A 22,307-nucleotide genomic window follows, 5' to 3' on the forward strand; every position below is an offset into this window, starting at 1 on the left:
TATGCAATATGTGGTGGAAGACTTCAAGCTGCAGTTACAGACTCTCCAGTGGTCCACCTTCTTTTGAAGTGACCAATCCCCTACTTTTACCATCCTAATTCCAATATTTTCATATTTTGTGAATGCAAAATTAACATGTAAGCTAGCAGTTGCATGAATAAAGCAAATTAATTTTGAAAAAACTGAACAATGTTGATATGGTCAGTTTCATAGAAGGATTAATCAGATTGAAATACATGTAAATCAATATTTTATGGCATATAGCTGCCCAAATCAACCTGTTCCAGTTACACAAATAAACAAAAATACTTCGTCGATCACTATTCCAATAACATGTCAATATCAGTGCGCAAACGAAAATTTTACGGTAGGATACATACTTGATGCAAGTTTTTATTTTTTTTTTTATTTAAAGACATAATTAAGACAATTAACGGTTTTCTATTTAGCAGTTACTTCCATGCCCCGTATCCCCTGCCTGAATGCAGTTTTCCAGTGTCAGCTCACAACAGTAGCACGTCGAAGCAATGGGAGCACACGCTATTTTTGATCTGGCGTAGCGGAAGCGCGCTATAATAGCGAATACCCACCTCTGGTAATCGAACATGGCCAATCATTAACCGTCCGTGTTGAAAAACATCAACCTGGGGGCATTGACAGCGGTGCCCTCTTCTGTAGCCCAAGTATGGTACGTGGAACAATCACACCGATTGGAACGTCGTTGATTGAATGGATATCTTACTTAGACAATTTTTTGTTAGTTTATTGCGAATCATTATGGAAACCCGTGAATAACAACATTTATTTTTTGTAAATTTAAGTCATAAAATCAAAGCTGGCCTACTGAAAATGATAGTTAGCCTACACAGTGTTAAAGGGAACTTAATAATTTTAAAGTACGACTAATTGGACACCTTCACAGTCAATCCGCCTTATGCCATATCGACATCGGTTCTTTGTTGAAGAGTTCTTCAAAGTGTCATGATGGGTCCGAGCAAAGTTATAAGAACGACACGGATCCAAGAGACGCAATGAAAGCCTGTTGAAACATTCAGACTAGAATAAACGCTGGTATTAATTGACAAAGTTGGTGTCACTTGCAAGCTATATGTGACGTTACTTAAAAGCGCTACACACCAGCATATTTGCGATCTGTCTTGCTACTTTTGTATCTGTGTATCTTTTTGTACCTAAATATCCAAACCGTACAGCTTACCACAATGATAAAAGAAGTTAGCCTACTAGGCTACCATGTAGGCCGAGCGCCTAAACAGATTTTTTTTAAATTAAAAACAGATTGGTTGAAAATTACAAAAAATCCTGAGCAGTAAATGTCTACATGTCAATTCAGTCCATGGTTCAGTTTGTTTTCATGTCAGATGTGAATGACCGAACAAACAACAACTAACAAGGCAAAACAACAAAACCACTGAGATGACAGCTGACGAATTACAGCAACTTATATCGAATCAAATTTTCAGCCTACTGAAAATAATAAAAACCAACCTGATGCCCCACCACGGATAGCGGCAGAGATCACAGGGTTGGCTTCGTGAAGATCGTCGTAGGAGTTGACGACCACGTACTTGCCAGTCGGGCCTGAGATGTCCCTCAATTTCACATCATTACTTCCTCCTACCCCAACCGGAATGACGACGATGTCTGAAGAATGAATATCAAAGATGCGTAAAATCTATAGCCTATTAGGCTACGTTGTAAAACACAAAGGAATATTTCTTTTGTTCAACTCAGTGGTGACTCACTGTTATCCCGCACGCACTTTGCCTCCACCACCACGTCATTAAGCAAAGTATTGTGAGTCACTAGCACGAGAATACGCCGAGCAAATTTTCTTCCTACAGCAAGCATGTATTGGGCCCCTCGCTTTAACCCATGTGCAGGGGTAGGGCATCCACTCATTTGCTTATATGAGTTAATTCGTGATTCAATAACATCGATATCACGAACACCCATTCCCATAATAATCTAAAAGAATAGGTATGAGGTAAAAGATTTGCTTCCGCTTTATTGATCAAGTGGGCTATCACTGCAAATAACCAAGATAAAGCGGTGGTGGTTCGTATCTCGGGTGTGCGCTTAAGCAACGCATTTCACGGGCTGCTCTCCATTCAGCGGGATCTAGTGGATGAAATAATTCTCCAACAATTGAAAACTTCACTCTGCCAATATCGGTAACCGCCCTGCGCCAATGTTTAAAGTCTCTACAAGTAGCCTATGCGAAACTGCCAAGAAAAACTCTGTCAATCCGAAAATAAAGATTCAAAACCAATCAACCCAGCCCACCTCATCTGCTTTAACAGCTTTACATAGGCTTTATCAGCAGCGACTTTTCATGATGAACTTTCTCGATTTTGTTCCAAGCTACGTTTTTTTTTTAATAATTCCGCCATTATTTTCAGCCATGTAATTTGCTAGGCGTTGTCAAAATATTTCATTTTTGTCGTCCTCAGTTCGTTTGCCTTGTGCCAATCCAGTTTCTAATGACTTGCTTCTTGCAAATGTCTGAAGTACCGTTATTTTCTGAGGTTGATGTTGTTAATTAGAATATGTGTGGGGTAATGTAGGGCGTAGGCTTATTATCATATATTCGTTCGATACCTGATTTATTTGTTTTTCTTCCCCCCAGCACCTATTCGCTATTGCCCAGAAGAATAAACAAGTTTCTACAGCATGTCTGCACACTAGTGCACAGTTAAATCCCTGTAATTTTTAACTAAGCATAGCCTGTACCGGTAATGTACTCATAAAGTTGAGTTTTGATCGTTTACGGAAATCTTTATCCTCGGTCTGAGAAAGTTTAATCTTGGCAATTTTGCATAGCTGCTTGTGGAAGCTTTAAACCACTGACGCGGACTCGATCACCGAGTTACATCAAAACTATTTGACACAAATATTTTATTGTCATTCATGCTCTTTTTGTGTGTGTTCTAATTTGTTTGTTGCTTCCACATGCCTATGGTTTACACCTCATGTGATCTGTTCCCCCCCCCTCGTATAATTTACTCGCAATCATTCTTGTATCACTTGTTTAGTTTGTGCTTGTCAGTCTAGACTCTAGAATGTTGTTACAGTTATAGGGCATAGTGAGATTTACCTTACAATTTTTATTTTATATATATACAGTCAGTGCTGTGTTAAACCCTTTGTGGGCCCCGGGGCCAAAATAATTTTGAGCCCTCTGTCGTCAAGCAGACCTATAGTATTGTGTATACTTCACTGTACTGATATGGAAATGTGGTTCACTTCAATAGACTTTCTCACCAGTTTAGAAAACAACACAAGTGTAAGTAACCGCAAACACAGGTCTATCATTTCTTAACTACACCTTTGCTCGGAATGAAAGCCAAAAGTGCTAACAATTTCTAATAAAAAAAATACTGGCAATGGAGTATAGTGATTAGTGACGACGCGGTAATACCACTGTACCGCGCAGAATTTTGACTGTTTGAACTTTGCGTCGCGGTACCGCGATAAAATTTGGGAATAAAACCAAAACTGAAGAAATTGTTAATTTTCATTCAGATTTGGTCATCTGGTCTGGTAACATTATTGTTTTTCACCATTTTTATGGTTTATCTGGCAACACTACTTGTTCAGTCAACCAAGGTAAAAACATTGTGATTGTAAATTTTAATTTTTAAACAAAAGCCAGTGTCAAGAGTTTTGAGAATCAGGTGTTTAATTATTTTTATTTAACATTATTTCATTCCAAGGCAAAGCTTTCATTATTTTATGCAGGCATTCACGTTAATTAAAGTTTTTAGGGTATGGTAGCCTTGGTTAGTGTCAAGAATAAACACTCAAACAGGTCACTTGTGAAAGAATGATTTTTATTTTGGATCAAAGCAATTTCAGTGGGCTTACTGGGCTACCATACAACATGTGATATACCAGGCCTATAAGGTATTTGAAGATAAGAGAAATTTTAAGTTACATGCATATACTGTATTCAGAAAAAAGTAAATACAGAAGAACGTTTCTGCTAAAAGTATCCAGCATTCAATAAAAAGCAACAGATGAGCTATAAAAGATGGATAACAAGTGGTGCAAGTTCCTCAATTGCCTAAATAGGCCCTAAATTTTTTCCAAAATTTGCTTTTGTTTAATAGATTCCCTTGCATTTGATGTGCACTTGCACAAGTGCACTCTTATTCTTCATGGTGCAGACTGCAGAGGCAGTATGACATTTCGAGATGTTTTGCGTTGTAGTGTACGGGAAGACATGTGCAGTGCGGCAGCGGACAGGTTTTTTCTGCTCGTGACATCACTAGTCAAGGATATTTATAATTACGGTAGTGTAAATGTTAAAAATGAAATGATAAATCATAAAATAAATTGAATATATAGGTATGTGAATTCACAAAGGGCCCAACTCCATTTTTTTTCATTTCACTTTTTGTGCTTTCCTATTTCTTTTAATCAAAAGAAATTGAATACTGGTATGTGAATTCACAAAGGGCCCTCTAGTATTTTTTTTCATTTTACTATTTGTGCTTTCCAATTTCTTTTAATGTCTTGTAAATTATACTAAAAAAACAGCCAAATTTTTCAAACATATCGGTAAACACATAAAAAATACCCTATCAATATTTCCATTGATTTTGAAATGGGCCCAACTACATCAATTACACTTCAACTTCTAAATAGTTTCTCAACAGAATCTTCACCGAGTGAACTTATTAGGTATGATGCTTCTTACCAGTAAGCATAAAATCATTATCGAAGTTTCACCACAAAAGTAAATGACCAAAATAATTAAAACGGTTGTGCAAAAACACTTTGTGGCAATTGGGCCCTTCTTGAATTCAATATTCAATTGCATCCCACCTGTTATATATATGTTAAATATATTTCTGCAGATCATGTTACCGGAACTAACATTGTCGCATTTTAACTTTTTTTAAAGATAGTAATGGTGCTTTTAGAGAAGTTTCAGTGTAGTAAGGGCCCAAATTTGAGATGTTTTAGTATAATAAGACCTAAATCATCTTTATAATGGACAAGTACATGCAGTAAACTTTAGAAAATCAAAAACAGTTCACTTAAACGCAAATGTCTGTTATTTGTGGGCCCCCTGAGATGGTGGGCCCGGGGGCCGGGCCCCCCTTGGCCCTCCCCTTAACACAGCACTGTATACAGTAGAATTCGCCTATAACGGCACCTGTAGGGGATTGCAAAAACGGATGTTATAGCCGAATTGACGTTATAGACGAACTACCGCAAACTATTCCAAAACTGTCTTTTGATTAAAGAAAGAGGTGTATAATCCAGTCAGGTTTACTGTGTACCACCAAACTGACAAAAGTCACGCAGAAAATACAGTAAACAAAGAAATTGTTTAAAAAAAAAACCTACAGTGAAAGGTACAAGTAATTTGCGCAATACGGCTCGTTATATACAGTAGTATATAACAAGATCTCTTTCGACAACTGTACTGTGTAACACTGCGGCTGCTAGTTTACATTATACAGTACTGCACGTACAACTGTTGCTTTGAGTTGTTTAACCCTCTGTCTACCGAAAAAAAAAATATGCAAGTTTTACCGTTGGGGTCCATTGGACCCCAAAGTTAAAAGTACCGTACTTGTTTTGAAGAAAAAAAATCAGCTCTGATGGTGAAATTAAAGCTCAATAGGAAAGGACGTAACAGACGACAAAAATCATAACTTATAAACACTGTAGAAAAATCAAAAATACTCGAAATTTAACAAACAAATCATACAGTAGCCCTTGCACAAAGCAAACTGATACGGAATTGGTCTATTCTTGAGCAATGGCCACACTACTGAGTGATTTGGCTAAAAAACGCATATTAGGCCTACATATTAGTTCACAAGAAATATTGTGAATTTATATATTATCGCATTTATTACAAATGAATTGCGAGTGTTCTTGGCAAACGTTGAGTTTGCAAGTAGCACAGAATTGTCTGCACTTTTGATGTTTGTAGGCCTATCTTTCGCAAAGATAGCATCTTGCCTTCTTTGATTTTAGCGCCTGATCTTCAACAGCTGTTTCTTTTATTTTTTTGCGGATTTAGATGTCTTGTTGATATTGAAGTCGAAGCTGGTAATCCAGCAAGCTCTTTTCCTAGTTGGATCTAAAAGTTTCTTCTCTTTCATGCATGCATGCTTGCTTCAGTGTTGTGCTGCTATTTTGGCCTTTCAATTGATGCCATATCACAAAGCATTGACAGCAGTGACATCGATTATATTGTAAAATAAAGCTATCGGCTATCTTCTCGTCATTATTTTGGAAGCGTATTTCCTAACCATTCTGTCAATAGTGTCGAGTACACTTTTAGTGCTGTTGTAATGCAAGATTACTTCGAATGCAGCAGGCTTGGGGTCCATTGGACCCCACGGTACAAGGTGCTAGTATTTTTTTCTAGGCTACCAATTTTTGCTTCAGATCAATAATTATTATATTGTCCTAAAGATCAAGCAAAGCTGTGAAAAGTCAAGGTATATCAATATCGCATCTGCTATATGTCTTGAGAAATCGCAGAACAAAATTTGTTTTGGGGTCCATTGGACCCCACGGTAGACAGAGGGTTAAAGGTCAGCTGTGGAGCTGCTTTTTGCATGTGATAGTTTTTCACGCGGGAAAAAGTTAATTCAGTTAATTAAAGTCCCTGCTGCGAACGACGCAGCAAAATAAAGGGAAGACATTTTGTAAGCAGCAGCGATAACTGGATTAAAAGACTGACCGTTCGTGGTGAAGGTGATGGCTTAAAGTGACGTTATAAACGAACAAAAGACGTCTGGGGACCAATAAAGGGTGCTGTTACATGCGAATTGACGTTATAGGCGATGCTGTTGTAGCCGAACTACAATGTACGTAAAAGATAGGAATTCTGCCGGGACCGAGCGAAATGTGACGTTATAGGCGAATTGACGTTATAAACGAAGCCGTTATAGGCGAATTCTACTGTATTGCAGATTTAAGTAATTCCTGATGAGGACACACGTATGTGTCGAAAACGTTTGGGTTGATTTTTTTAATTATGTTATATTTCTTTGTAAGAAAACATGTTAAACCCACTAAAGTTACTTTGTGTTGTTTGTCTATGGTTCAACAAAGTAAACTCTCTACCAAAGCTTTATCATTCATGTTTATTTCACATACATGAGTTAAAAACGAAACCTTTATTTCTTTCTTTATTTGTCCACTGTAACAAGTGACAGTCGCCCTTCCCCCGTACTGGATGAGACCTACGTTGGTGTTTCTCTGTTCAATACCACCCCGATGAAACTTGATCAGCGACAAGGACCACCTCAACGCTTTTCGGAATTGATCTGACGTCAAGCGGCCAGATCCATCGATGGCTATCAAGACATCCGCCTCACATGGTGTCGCGTTACAAGCTGCAAGCCAGTATCAGTTTAGAACTTGTAACGAGTTATGATCGCTACGTTCTTTCAACCCATGCATTTGATTAACTTTAACAATAGCCTAACTTTCATTGAATCAAGTAGAAAAAGATGGGTTTGAATAGTCTTTAGTTGGGCATTTCAAGCATTGTCAAGTTCGTCCTTATGTAACATTCTTTGAATTTTCGTATTAAGGAATTGAAAGTTTTGATGAAGGGCGCAAATAATAATGCTAATCTAGGTTATACCTTTAAAGCAGGTCACTATCATGACAAAAATCCTGTAGAGTTACTGCTTGGCAGTAGACGAAATATCTTCTGACAGGTGTCAAACCCACTAGCCTACAATGCTTGATATAAACGACTTAGTTACATGTCTTGTAATTCAAACAAATTTATTTTCACATGAGTCAGTTCAATCATAAACAGCTAAAAATCTATTTTGATCAGAATCATCTTCAGTTAAGCTTAAAGCAAACAGCACAAATAATGAAATAATAAAAATGCGAAAAAGTGAAAAACGTTCCACTCTTGCTACCTTAAAGAATTGATAGAAATGACCAACAGCCAATTTGTGCTGTTTGCTTTCAATGAACACACTCGTTTTTTTCGTGATTTCGTGTTTTTTTCTACAATTATCTGTATTTTTACTCCTACTAGACGGAGAGATATCTTGATGTGTCTTTGATGCCAATAGTCTAATTTTTTCTTAGTTACCGGCTCTCACCACAAGGAGGCTGAACTTAAGCCATCTATATACCGTCTCTCTCCATTTTGCTTCAAAGAAGGTCTTCATCCTGAAACATCAGAGGTCGACCAGTTGTCTGTGTGACTCCTCCATTTCTCTTCAGAGTTGGTGTTCTCAGTTTTTTTGTCAGATTACACTGGTCTACACGATTTTTGCTGAATAAACTTTGAAAACTGATTTAGAGTAGTTTTGGGGTGCTGAATCCGAATCTGACCTCAGATTTGGCTATCACGTCAGGTTTGTGAGATATGACAACAACAAATTGACACTTTTGTCAAAATTGAAAAATTTGACGTTGCGTTTATCATACGTACACATTGTGCTATGTCCAGAAATCCAGGCCATAAGGTGCATAATTATCTGAAATACACCCACAAACTACAATTTTGATACCAATTTGTTTTCTAAGCAACACTATTAACAAGGCAGTAATAACACGCTAAAAGTACAACTGACTCTCTCCCCCCATCAATGTTTTGCATGAAACCACAAAGATTTAAACAGGCCTGTGGCGATGGTTGTCCAGTAATTTTATTGAGCTGTTTTGGCTTGTCTTACACTAACTTTTCGTTATAGCACTGCATATGTTGGTAGTAAACGCAAAGCCAAATCTTTCACTTTTGGCAAAAATGAAGTATTTTTGTTATCATATCTCAAAAATTTGATGTGATAGTGAAAATCTGAGTTCCGATTCGGATTCAGCACCCCAAAATTACCTGAAATCAGTTGTCAAAGTCCAAACAGCAGAACAAAAATATTTTTTTGTAGACCAGTGTTATTCTTCACTGTATCTTCCTATGTTATCTTCAGTCTTCTTTTTCCGCCACCACTACCTTATTTCAAACTCGCATTGTTAAATTATTCTTATCTATTTGTTTAAGATATCCAACCCATCTAGAATGATGTCCACGCAATCCTCACTCTTTCAAGATATCATTTATAATTTTGTTGAGAAGTGTTTTGCCACACATCATTCGAACGATTCTTCTTTCTGTCGTTTGCATTCGCTTGATATACATCTTCTTCATCGCCCAGCATTCACCTCCAAAACACAACTCTTTTTACACACGCCTTGTATAACATTCCTTTTAATCTGCGAAAAAGCATTCTGCCACAAAGTGTCTCTGACAATTCTTTCCAACCTACACATATCCTTGCCTTAACTGCTCTGCTGGTGCAATTGTTTTCTACTAGTATATCCAAGGTAGCAAAACTCTGTAACAACTTCTATCTCATCAAATTCCAATTTCACATATTTCTCGTACGTTTTATCAACTACAATACCTTTACATCTTCCATACTCATATCGCATCCCACTCATCAATCTTCCATGAAACCTTGAACATATCTTGTGCACCCAACACTTGCATTTAATACAATGAATAGAATTAATCATTACTCTTCTGGAAAATATTGCGCATGGATCCATACTTCACAGTAGCCTACTGCGTCTTCGTGATTATACAGCAAAAACTGTAGGCAAATTTTAATAGATAGTCTTTCACAACCCGTTTGCCGAATTTAGAAAAATCAAGAATCCCTGGTTGAACTGCGCATTTGTCTTCATTTTTTTCCGTTATGAGTCGTTTTCGTGTTGTACGCACGAGCTTGCAAATAGACCAATTCAAAAAAGTGAAACTGGCAGATTTTATCACAATTGCATTTGTTGGATAATGGTTAAAATTTCGAATTTTGTAAGCTAAAAATTGTTTTTGGCTAAATTTTCAGGTTAAATATTTGTGCTTCTCGAGTGTCTCCTTCCCCAATCTTCCTCCTTCCCCAATCACGCTACGCCACCGATTCTAACCCTACCATAACCCTAATTATTACAAAAACTTCACAACAGCTAGAAACACTTCTTACCTACACAATGCGGGGCAATCGAATTCCAAGTCGCTCCCCCATCAGGCAAAGGAGTGTTGCACTTAATCTTCACACTGCTCAAAGCTAGGTATCCTCTGTTGCACGTGACTGTGCACTGGGTGTTGAAGTGGTTTCCATGAGGACAGCTAAGTGTTCCATGCTTTGGAGCAACCAACGGTGGAAAACAGAGAAGATCTGAAACGTACAGTCTCTACAAAACCAAAAGTTTAGTCTTTTTACAATTTACGTTTGATAGTTTTGTTCAATTTGGTTGCTTGAAGAACCGGAGTGGCCATGCATGATCCCGTCATTTAATGCTATTGATCACAGGTGTAAAATAATGGCAAAACTTGTCTGCCATATTGGATTACTACAACACATGACCTGGTCCTATGTGAAACATCAATTTGCGACTCTTCGGTATCACGACCATTTCAGGGCAGATCTAAATATTTTTCTAAAACACCATCTCAGACCACTTAATCTAACACAAACTTTCACCAGGTTTGTCACCGATCTGACCCACTGGGTAATGATATAATCTTCAGTGTACACCACTTGGCTGTCTATTATGTCAGCAAAGGAAAACCAGCTTATCACTACAAGCACTGAGTGGTCATTTTTGACAGTTTTTAATTTTCAAGTGAATAGTATTTTGTCCGTTTTAAAATCTACACTGAGAGTTTCCACGACTTACAATCAATATCATTGAAGTTTATGTTGGTAGGTTTACGCATACAAAACATATTAGACGGAATAAATAAAATCGGTATTTCGAAACAGCCCCAATAAGTGGCCGCTTGTATTTTTTATTTTATGAAAAGTATTGATATTAAACAAAAACGTGTTTTTAAAACAATTAAAAATGTCAGCTGAATCACTTGCTCGGTGCCATTGTGAAATTTCATTGGGAACAAAGTGCGACAATATCACATTGTGATTCACTTTGGTCTCAGTGAAGCGTATCACTCTATGTCTGTGCAATGTGCTTGCTATCCCAACTAGTAATCAATTTTTAAAATAAATTCATTTCGCTTACCGAGGACGTATTAGGACTCTATGCGCCGACAAGGGATCGGGATTACCAAATTAAACTATTGCCAAAACCCAAGTTTACCTCCATATCTTCAAACGATCATATAGTGCCGGTGTGGATCAAACACGAAGATTTATCATGTCGTTCTCATCATTAACATGCATCGATTAACTTTTAACTTAAAATTCAAATCATGCAATTGATTCATTGCAAATAATTTTCGAAAATACAAGTGTAAAAAAAAGCAAGGACAATAATAATTTACCTTTACTACAAACGGGAAAAGTTTTACTCCATTCTCCCTTTCCAATTCCAAAATCTTCGCACTCTGTTGTGTCCGGTCCGTGAAGAAACATTCCCTTGTTGCACCGGAACACACACGTCGAACCGATGAAATTTCCGTCGGAACAGGAGATAGTTCCATCTTCTAGTGGGGAAACTGGGCTGCATTGACCACCAATGCTAGCTGCTCTGCAAAATCAAAATCACTCAAGTACGATTGTACTTGCAGAATAAGAAGACAAATACAAGGTAAAGTTATAAATAAAACCTAAAGATCACTTTCAAGTTTGTTAGAAGCAATAGTATACATGTATAGAAGTAACTACTGTAATATACTCAACCCAATCAACAAATATGTTGCTCAGAAAAGGTCCACTTTCCATTGGGCCAGGACCCTTCTCTATTTTTTTTCAAACAATTGAGATAACGTGGGTAAGAGATATTTTCATTAACTGGCAGTCATTTATTGCATTTTTGTTCGGAGGCAAAACAAAACGCACATAAAGAAAACGAAAATACACAGTGCGCATCCCGAAAGAGAGCTCGAAAGACCGTAACTTCAAGGTAGACAGCACTCCAAAACTTCACTCTGTCAATCTCAGTGACCGACCTGTGTTGGTGGTTCAAAACCTCTACAGTCTACACTCTACAGTCTACAAGTATGCGAAACTACCAGAATTGAATGCTGTAGTAAGTGTAGCATCAGCCATGATTGAGTACACACATTCTTGAGATACAATAGGCTACTCGTTAAGCTAATTTCCTCAGTGATGGTAATATAAATTAATTCTGCAGTAATCGATATTGTTCTCAAAATGATTTTGAGAAGTATGACATTATCACACTGCTCAAACTTGTTATTTAAAAACTGACCTAAAAATAGGCTACACAATGATTCACTTTGTCAATTACTCTTCTGTCATAGCACAACTGCAGCTTGGTGCAGATTTACAACAGACGGTGAAGTAGCTGATCTGCCTATGGACGTATAAATTTATCTTTTAAAAATTTAATAAAAAAACAATTTTATTTTACAACTTTTTTATCTAATGCAGAGTGCAGATACGTCTTTCGACTCTTAGAAGTGGTTATAGGAAATAATCTCTTTTGCGCATTTTGACACCAGTTTTATCATTCTATAATATGTAGTTACTAAAATTCAAATAACTTCAAAGTTCATGCCCATATTTTTATGACGGCATAATGGCCTCACGTTTGTGTGGTCAGTTTTTACTAAAACCCCTTTATATGAGACTTCAGGCTTTTTAAAAATTAAAAATGATGAAAATATGAAACACCCCATCATCACTTATAGAAGAGAAGGTCAATTTATCAACTGAATCGGAAATTGAATCATCGTTGCTTGATCTTTTATTTCTCTGTTTACAAGCTTGAGGTGGGCAATGCATGCAGCTATCAGGGTGGCTAAGTTTGCCATCTGTATGAAAATTACACCAATAAAAAATACAGACTTTGGCACGAAGGAACGGGAAGCGTCCACTCTGTGGCTGACCGACCATCGACCTCCAGGCATCTTATTATGCGGCTCCCAACTAAGCTGAAGCCCTCCTTGCACGAAAATTCACAAACTGTGCCGCTACCTTTCATGTACCGGCATGCCGAAGTTCCGCGTCGAAAATTACTCACGTCTGAGCAGCCGATCGCTGTGAAAAGTGCCACTGTTATCAAGTTTCCCCAAGCAATTATTGTCAGTTTTTGTTTTTGAGGTCACAGCAGTTACAGACAGATATAACCAGGGTTGCCATCAACATGGAGCCCAAAATAAGGACAACCGAAAAATTAAATTTTCATACGAAACAAACGTTTTTGAACATATCTTGGCATCTATACGAGATATGACATATCACATGCCATATTTTTTTGCCAGAAACATGTGTTCCAACCACTTCTTGTTCATAAAAAATACTTCGTGCATCTCACAACTCATATCTAGGTTTACCTTTACTTGCAGCAAGGATCCCACTGTCATTTCACTAATCCTGTTCACTAATTGTTGAAAATAAAACAAAATAAGAACTCAAATCTAAAACAAGGACATTTCTTACAAACAAGAAAACTAATATTTTCTAAGATAAAGTTCTCCATAATAAGGACAACGTGGCAACCCTGGATATAACAGGCTACAGAAAAAGCATAATGTGAGTTGAAATAAAATAACACAAAAGACAGTCTCAACTAGTCAATGACAAATGTTATAAACTGAAACTAGCAATTGAGTTCTCTTGCATGACACTAGTACAAGCATCCCCACCTGGACAGCCAATATTTTTAAGGGTGCTTGCTATCTTGGAAGCTTGAGATTTCAACCCAGCAAAACTAGATGCCCCGAACGCGAGATGCTCATTCCCAGAAATCTTCGCAATTTGATCACTGTTTACGCCCAAAGCAACAATCTTGATTCCTGAAGCAGTTTCACAAAATTTGTTGATTTGTTAAAACAAATGTGTTAGGACTAAAATTAAACAATTAACTTAATGAACCTTTCGTATGAACAGTTGCCAACAAAAGCTACGGAATTTATAAACAGTAGATTCATGTTTGTTACTGCAGCACATATCACTGTACCGGTACGTTAACTTTTTACTTGCCTTGCGGGGCAAAACGAGCATTCGATATGTTACGCAAACTTTCAAAAACAATCCCCTTTGTTTTCCATCTTCTAAAACTATTGTGGTTGATCGTTCCACAATAAATATGGGAAAATCCAGCCGCACTTCGCGGCAACAAAAATAAAATCAAGACGAATTTTCACCAAGCTGAGCAAAAGATCTTGTTCAACATTAATTGTGAATTTGTGAAATCCAAATCCAAATACCTTGATCAAGAGTATTTTTGACCTGGACCAGTGCTTTATCATTGAACGGCGAGGTTACAAACACAACAAGCGTCTGCATGGCAAGCCTTCTGCCACGGGTGCTAATGTATACACGGCTTTTAAACAATGCTTCGTCAAGCTTGGAGCAGCTGCTTCCGTCCACAGACCACCCAGCGACCTCATCGTTGAACTTAGATACGTTTTGTGAGTTTAGTTCAATATGAATCTGCAACAGACATAACTTTGACAAAACGTTGAAATCATTCCGTGTGCTGGGGCTACAAATATGACAAATGACCAGACTACAATGGTTCCATCTGAATAACTTAAAAACTCCAAACAGCAGTGGCGTATATTCAAGGTGTTCACTGAAAACCAGCAAAAATCAATGCAATAAGCATTTGTATTTTGCTTATCCAACGTTGATTTTATGATCGTTTAAATCCCCTTTTCAAGCTGATTTAGCTTGATCTTGCGACGTCTTCACAAACTTGTTCTTTACGATTGACTAACTTCGGGTATTCTCTTTTGGAGTTCAAAGTGAAATATACTTTTCTCAACTCGAAATATTTTCATCTTTGTTTTTAATTTTAATAGGTTCGGTAAACATCGCAAAATAATAAATGAAGAAGCTTTAAAATAGATGAAAGTTGAAACAGCAAGAAGTGTGCACCTTGAAAATCGAATGAAGCTATTCACCAGGCATTTAGTTAAATAAAATCATGCTTCAGTAGAATGCATCATGGTATTTAAGTGTGCGCCTTATCACGGAGTTAGGCGTTCACGTGAGTGTTTATACAATCCATTAAAGGCACACTAAATGAAATTTTCAAACGGGAATTAAGCATTAAAATGCGTAAACTGAACACTCAAGAATACATTTCATAAAAAATTACTGAAAAAAAATTGTTTTCAATGGCGCTGGCAAAGCGCAAAGTCCAATGTTTCATCTATTTTCTATTTTTTGCAAAATGACCAAAAAGTGGAAACCCTGCTCGAGAATACGTCACCGGCGACTAGCAGCAGCACAGCAATATCAAGTGTTTTCGCGCGCTGGGTTGGAAAGTTCAGACCCGTTGCGTTCCAAGAATTTCACATTGATTCAAGGCCTAGACACGTTGAATCCATGTAAAAAATGGCGATTACTCCACGCCTGCTGAATTGCCTAGCTGAAATTGTATCACATGCCTTTGTGGAGTTTGCCTTCAAAAAATTGTTTTTTTACATTTTCTTTTTACATTAATTGAAGGCCTAAATACGTTGAATCTATGTAAAAGAGGCTGATTAACTGTTTGAAGAACAAGATCTGCTATTGGAAACTCACGCAGTAAAAAGTCTTGCCCAGTCAGCTGATTGCTAGTCGCTGGTGACGTAGACTGCATAATCGCACGCTTCGCTGCTCACGCCCATTTCCGTTTCGAAAGCTCTGACAAAAGCAAGCGCGCAATGGTGGTCAGACCGCAATGGGGTCAATTTTTTTTCAAAATCGTTTTATGATAACATGTTAAACACAAAGAACCTGGAAAATCGCCAAGTCAGGTTTTTCCTTAAGTAATTTCATTTGGCACAGTACTAGGCTAGTTGAAAAAAAAAGAAGTATTTTGGAATGTTGCTGTTGTAACTGTATATCAGAATTTTGAATTTAAAATTACTATCGAGTTTACAAACAAAAATCTATTCTGATTAGTGATTTCAAAGTGTGATATGTGCAAGATTTTTAAATTAATTGTGTGAAAGCGATTAGGCTTACAGTTTGCTATGTTGTACGGGTAAATCCAATATATTTGATGGCCAGACACGAAAGACAACCTGAGACATTTTTCATAATATATGTAGAAATTTTTTTACAATACAAATCATTATCATATAGGGCATAGGCTATGTTGAGAATCTCTCGTTCATATTCGGAAAAGTAACAGTGATTGAATGAATCAGCGCAAAAATTTATCTAGAAAAGTGCACCTTTACTCCTAATTAAAAAATTTAATAACAAATTGTCGACCACTGTAATTTATAGGAAAGTTGTCGTAGTAGGCTATTGAAAAAAAAATGAATTACCACATTGGAAGAACAACGTAAAAAAGTAAGATGACGTTTTGTGTATGATGAAGCAACTTGACAGAAGTATCCTACCTCGAAGTTTGGAATGTCTTTCACTCCACATGCTGTGCCAAATTGACCAACTCCAAGCCAGGTCTGCCCAGGATAGACAATGCCGCGGAGTTTTTCAGTTATTGTTGTTACAGTCGACTGCATTGCAGTGAAATCACTTGGTGCGACAGAACGGTCGAGAACAAACAATATGTCATTGAATGATCTTTCACAGCCTACAAATTAAAAAATTGAAAAAAAGTATCAAGTGTTTTCAGCAGGAAAACATGGTGTTAATAAGTATTTCCAACCATCAAGGTTGTCTTTAGCTAAAAATATCTTAAGTTTATTTTAGGTAGGCCTGTTCTTTTGAAAATTGTAAAGTTTGAAAAAAAGCAAACTAAGCTGCCGCAAAGGCATATATTTTAGGCAATGGCTTAGTAATTTTTTCAACCTACATATTTTTTGTGAAATTACAGCAGCACAAACATTCTAGATCTAGAATGCCAAGCATCTATGCCAAACAACAACAAAAAACACGTCCGCAAACTGTCAAAATACAGAAAATGAGCAAAACTGTAAGTTGCAAAACTGCATCCATCAACATAATGCGTCACTAAATGACTAGAGGCCTGAGTGCATAATTTCAAATAATCACAACCGTATGATAGGTCCTCAATACCAATATTTGTGTTGAAATTAAATACAAAGTATATTAAATTTAACCAACCCAAGTTGCCTAGCTCGTCGTCAATCAGGTCGTCCATCATCTCTCCACCTTCGCCTAAAAACCATAGTCATCAAGTCACTTATTCAAAAGCTTGTTAGGAAACCTCAATTATTGAATTATCATCAGTATTAAGAACTTCAACTGGAAAATTCAATGTTGACTGGGATGGTGCAAGGCAAACGAACAAAAGGACGACAAAATTGGAATATTTTGACAACATCAAGCAAATTACGGGAATAAAAAGCATGCCGGAGGCACTAACAAGACCAAAAGACAGAACAAAATGGAGGCAGTTCATATGGAGGATCACAGCTGATCAATCTGTTAAAGAAGAAGATTAAGAACATGCATCAAGGTTACAACTTCCACAAGTAACTTATTACAAAACCAAAACAAGATGTTTTAAACCTCTGCACGTAAACTTGGTTCTTGTCCAGATTCCACGCCCTTGACTATCTGGGTTTAAACAACGGAATGCCAATTTTCCTTTCAAATTAAAATCTTCGCAGGCGAGCTCACAAATCGATCCCAGCCTCTCACCATCAGTACAAGTGACATTACTTTGAAAAACAAAAGAAAGAGGGGGAAGGCACCTCACCATCGGTCCTATAATTGCAAAACATGCACTTTGAACAGTAGGTAGGCTACAAAGAACATTCTCTCAAAGCAAGCATATTTCAATTGTAAAACCAATACATACATTTAACTTTCAAATACGAGGCATTCAAAACTTTCATGAAATTTTGTTACTTTTTTATATTCATCATTTTAGGCCATCTGCAAACTTCTGTTGCCTGTGTTGCTTTATCTGTACAGTGTACAATTAGAATGAACAACTTTCAACTGTTCATTCAGCTACAACTACAAGTACGAAAAAATTGTGATGGGAAAAAGTCTGGGCTACAAGGTGGATGAGGCAGCAGTTTCCATCAAAATTTCCTTTGTTGCATATACGGAATGCGCTGAAGTTATAATTCAATTCAATTTATTATTCTTTGTTGGAACGCAAAAGAAATGATGCCGTGGAAATAAAACACAGAAACAAAACCAACAAAAGGAAAAGGTAACAAAACCGTAATGGTTTAAGACATGAGTGTGCAAGCTGTGGGGCAAATGCGGCCATCAAAGTAAAATGATGCGGCCTGCTGAGAAGTACCAAATTTGAATGGTGTGCGGCCCACAAAACGAGTTTTTAATTTATTCTGGTACATGAGAGCAATTGTTAATTTATCTTCTTTGCGTTGCAAAGCCCAGAGTCTACCTGAGTCCTATTTATTATCTACCTGAGTCCAGTTTATTATCTATATATATAAACATTAGGCTACCTGAGTCCAATTTATTATCTATATATACCTATGACGTAACAATGCTCTGACAGCTAGCTTGTGCAAAGTGAACAGTGTTGCCAACCTTGAATCTGAATCGTGGCGATTTTTACCGAAAACATCTCAACCCAGATTACTTTTCATATTTGAAAAAATTTATGGCTTTAAAAAGGCTTTTTTTGGCTCAACGTATTTGTGTAAACATTTTTTTAAATGGGCGTCATGAAATCCCCTATCGATCGATTCTAACAGACGAACACTTGAAAAATGAACTTCGAATTGTGAGCAATTCCATTAAAGCAAATTTGAAAAAAAGCCAGCCACAAATTTCTCACTGAATTCGTTTAAAGTCGGTGTGACAATAAATTTAAATAGTAGTTTTCTTCAGAAATTATGCGTTTTACTTTATTACTTTTGCAAGAAGATCCCCTAATAATGCCATAAGATCAATAACAAAAACAAACTATTTTTTGTCCTCCAAAATAAACGCGCGGCTCGCGGTTTCACCCAGTTATTTATATCTGGCACTCCTGTAATAAAGGTTGCATAGCATAGGCGCCGAGTTTTCAAAATAGCTGGGCGGACGAACACATATTGTCACGTCATAAAGGTTATTTTGTGCGTTTTTCAAAAGGGCGATTTTGCTAGGTTGTTGGGCTAGCCTAGTTTTACATTTAAGTTTATGTCTCCTCTAACACGATTTGGAAACAAGTAATAAATATAATTGGTACGCAACAACGTCTGGTCCTGGTGATTCAGTTCCGCATATTTTTTGTGATTGGTATGTGCGGGTTGCGGGACGAAAACTGCAATACTGTACTAGTTCCATAATTACATTACTATTGTTGATACAACACGACAACACACACACAATACATCGGTGGGTTCATAACGATAAGTCGCTCCTAGCGGGCACACAGATAAGATACAAGATGCAGTAATGCAACGCAGAAGCGATTTTACGGCAATTGAGCTCCCGAGAAGCCATCTAGCGATAAACTGCGCTATTAAACCGATCTTACATTGAATCTACAATTAGAGCAGTTATATAACGAAGGAGCTGAATTGCAACTAATGACAACCAACGGTTTCATCCGGGTAAACCAACAGGTGTGCACAGTTAAAATTTAAGTGACGTAGCAAACGCAACTGTGATGATTGAGACGACAAAATAGAGCATTTTGGCAGCAGAGTTAATTGATAACATCGTTTGAGAGAAAATTACTCCTTTGAAGAACAATGCTACAGTTTTTACACCGATTTAACATCTGGCGATGTTAAAACGATGTAAAAGCAGTGGAAATTGCGGTCAGACTTTTGCCACGAATGAAGTTCCTCGCAGATTTGCGCAATTTGCTTGATTTATAGCACTGGGCTACGAGTGGCAGAGTGGAGACAGACGGCGCGGCTGGACACTTTTGCTCGCTTAACGGCGAATCAACGTTGTTTAACGTTGCATGAATGTAACAATGGCAATAATTGACGAAAACTAATCGCTTAATTAGTAGGTCTAGTAGGGCCTATCATATGGCGACAAAACCCTGCGAATAAGGTAAGTAGGCTAGTATCAGAAGGTGGCAGATGGTTACAGAAATTTTGGGACTTATAATGGCATTAAATTTTTTTTTTAATTCCTGAAATGTCCGGCGGGCGTGGCGCGCCCGCCCGGGACTCGGCGTCGGTGTTGCATAGTGCACACCCTTGGTTGAAGACGTGCATGTACAAGATAATGCTCTACCTTGTAGTGCCTTGCCTGTCTGTGGTACAAAAAAGCGAACTCTCTCCCGAAACTATATTGTTGGATACCTTATAATCTTATTTATTTACAACTTGCAGCCATAATGTTGCATGCAATATATTTTTACCAATGATTTTATTTAAATACGTCAAAGTCGTTTACTTTTGTAAATATATCAACTGTGCAATAAAACTATTGTTCTCATAAATAACTTCAGTTTAATTCTATTTTAAATCTTAATATTTTATTATTTGATTTAGTTGTTGCGAATGTCCTGATGAAGTCATACTTGTGTGGCGAAAGCTCTGAAATAAGCCTAAACTTAAGTTTGTTAAATTAGTGTGATACTCGCTACTTTTCACATATCCAAACATTGGCTTTGTATTAACATTGAAATACAGAAACAAACTGTATAGGTTCATCAATATTGACACCCTTTTTTCGCTAAGTGGTTTCAATATAAGCAAAGTGTATAAAGTTATAAATTACCTCCAACAACACAAACTGGTGGCGGTTTATTCCACTGGCGGTTAGCAACACATTCTACAAGTTGACTGCCTTGTGCATGGTATCCTGGGTCACACTGAAACATGCATTTTGAGTTGAGACGTGATCCTTGTGTGCAGGTTACATTACCATGGTCAATTCCCTTGATGGTGTGACAGGATGTATCTTCACAAAAATATCATTAAAATTAGAAAAAATCGTAGCCTACAGTTTCTAAACTTCATAAAAACCAACCAATACAAAGACTTACTTCACAGTGTAGATTCTAACGTAGAATTCTAACGATTACTTCACTAACTAAAGATCATGCTGCTAAAAGCTAAACTCAATCAATTGCATAATACAAAGACTCATTACAATGAACAGACTTCCTAGAAATAAATTGAAGGCATTCAGTGTATTAAATGCTTTTTATTATACGATGCACTATTTTCTTCTTTTTCACATCTCCTGCAAGACTATTTTCCATTGAGCACGCCCCATCTTGTGCAGATATTTTTGTCTACCGGCAACACATTTCCATCATATCAATTTTAATATACATCATCATTCATCAGACTACCATAACTTACATTATTCAGTTTTTTTGACATGCAAAAAACGCGACATTAAAAAGTTAAAAAGTTTTGAAATGTGGTGTCACAGAAGACTATTACGCATCAGTTGGATGGAAAGAAAAACAAATGAATTTGTTTTCCAACAAATAGACGATAAAAGGAGTCTGATTACCAACATCAACCTCAGAAAATCGACAAATTTCGGACACATAGCAAGAAGCAACTCGTTGGAAAATTGAATGCTGACTGGGATGGTGTAAGGCAAACGAACAAAACGACGACAAAAAATGAAATATTTTGACAATATCAAGCAAATAAAAAGCATGCCGGAAGCACTAATAAAACAAAAGACAGAACAAAATGGAGACAGTTCATATGGGAGATCACTGTTGTGTCTGCCTAACCTGCTTTACATAACTTAATAAGTCATTTATATACTAGCACGTTACGGTTTCCAATACAGATTATGTAAATGCACAGACACTACATCTCTTTCCTTTTCAGAAGCAAACAATATTTCGAAATGTAGTCAACAGATCAAGAATTAAACATAACAGTTCTGGTTAAACACAACATAGTAAATTACATAACAAAGTCTTTAAACCGTTGCGGTGGTTTGATGTTGCGATGCGGCCTGGTTAGAATAACAGCGTCAGTAAGGTTATCAGGCGAAACATTTTGTTCAGGTATTACATCAGTTGAATCAGAGAAAGCCTCAGTCGAGACATTAAACTATTCTTTACATTGTATTTGCTTTATTAAAGCTTAAACTAACTTATAACGAAAGTCTAGAAAACAAAACATGAATTAAACCTCCATTTAACAAAGATACATAAACTAAGAAAACAGACAACCTGACGGTAGGTTGACTACAAGGCTACTGCTTGTTGTAACGTACAGTACAGTTTGTTGTAACAATGCAACAAACGGCTAGCAGCTACAGGCAAGATCACGTTGCATGCCGTACAATCACTTTAGGTATACTACATTCACCCCTCCTAAAAGAAAACACAAACACATAGAAAACACAAACACATATAGCCTACCGAAGAGTAACAGGTAGTTTACAATTTTACGGTTAAAGTGATCAATATTCCAAACAATAAGGTTCGCTTAAAATACAAAATATCGGCAAAATACAAGAACAATGTATTGACAATGATTGTTAAACATCTCCGTATCGTAGAGGAGGCACCCCTTT

The 22,307-nt window shown here is 37.1% G+C and overlaps 1 protein-coding gene and 1 pseudogene across 1 annotated transcript in view; both read right to left on the bottom strand.

Annotated features, from left to right (window-relative positions):
- Window positions 1-772: 772 nt before the first annotated feature.
- Window positions 773-22,307, bottom strand: part of LOC145769011 (P-selectin-like) — a 28,314-nt gene continuing 6,779 nt past the window's right edge. Inside the window, exons 2-14 of the mRNA XM_082580610.1 lie at window positions 20,532-20,714; window positions 17,388-17,585; window positions 16,980-17,033; window positions 16,292-16,485; window positions 14,159-14,384; window positions 13,595-13,744; window positions 12,776-12,986; window positions 11,306-11,520; window positions 10,005-10,199; window positions 7,150-7,388; window positions 1,764-1,986; window positions 1,507-1,662; window positions 773-1,039 (exon numbers count right to left, since the gene is read on the bottom strand). Coding sequence (XP_082436736.1) covers window positions 972-1,039; window positions 1,507-1,662; window positions 1,764-1,986; window positions 7,150-7,388; window positions 10,005-10,199; window positions 11,306-11,520; window positions 12,776-12,986; window positions 13,595-13,744; window positions 14,159-14,384; window positions 16,292-16,485; window positions 16,980-17,033; window positions 17,388-17,585; window positions 20,532-20,634 — 2,232 coding nt within the window. The 5' untranslated portion in view covers window positions 20,635-20,714 and the 3' untranslated portion in view covers window positions 773-971. The remainder of the gene's footprint in view (window positions 1,040-1,506; window positions 1,663-1,763; window positions 1,987-7,149; window positions 7,389-10,004; window positions 10,200-11,305; window positions 11,521-12,775; window positions 12,987-13,594; window positions 13,745-14,158; window positions 14,385-16,291; window positions 16,486-16,979; window positions 17,034-17,387; window positions 17,586-20,531; window positions 20,715-22,307) is intronic.
- On the bottom strand, window positions 9,059-9,956 carry LOC145768248 (uncharacterized; annotated as a pseudogene).

The sequence above is a fragment of the Aplidium turbinatum genome, chromosome 4 (genome assembly GCF_918807975.1).
Source record: "Aplidium turbinatum chromosome 4, kaAplTurb1.1, whole genome shotgun sequence".
Taxonomy (NCBI): domain Eukaryota; kingdom Metazoa; phylum Chordata; class Ascidiacea; order Aplousobranchia; family Polyclinidae; genus Aplidium; species Aplidium turbinatum.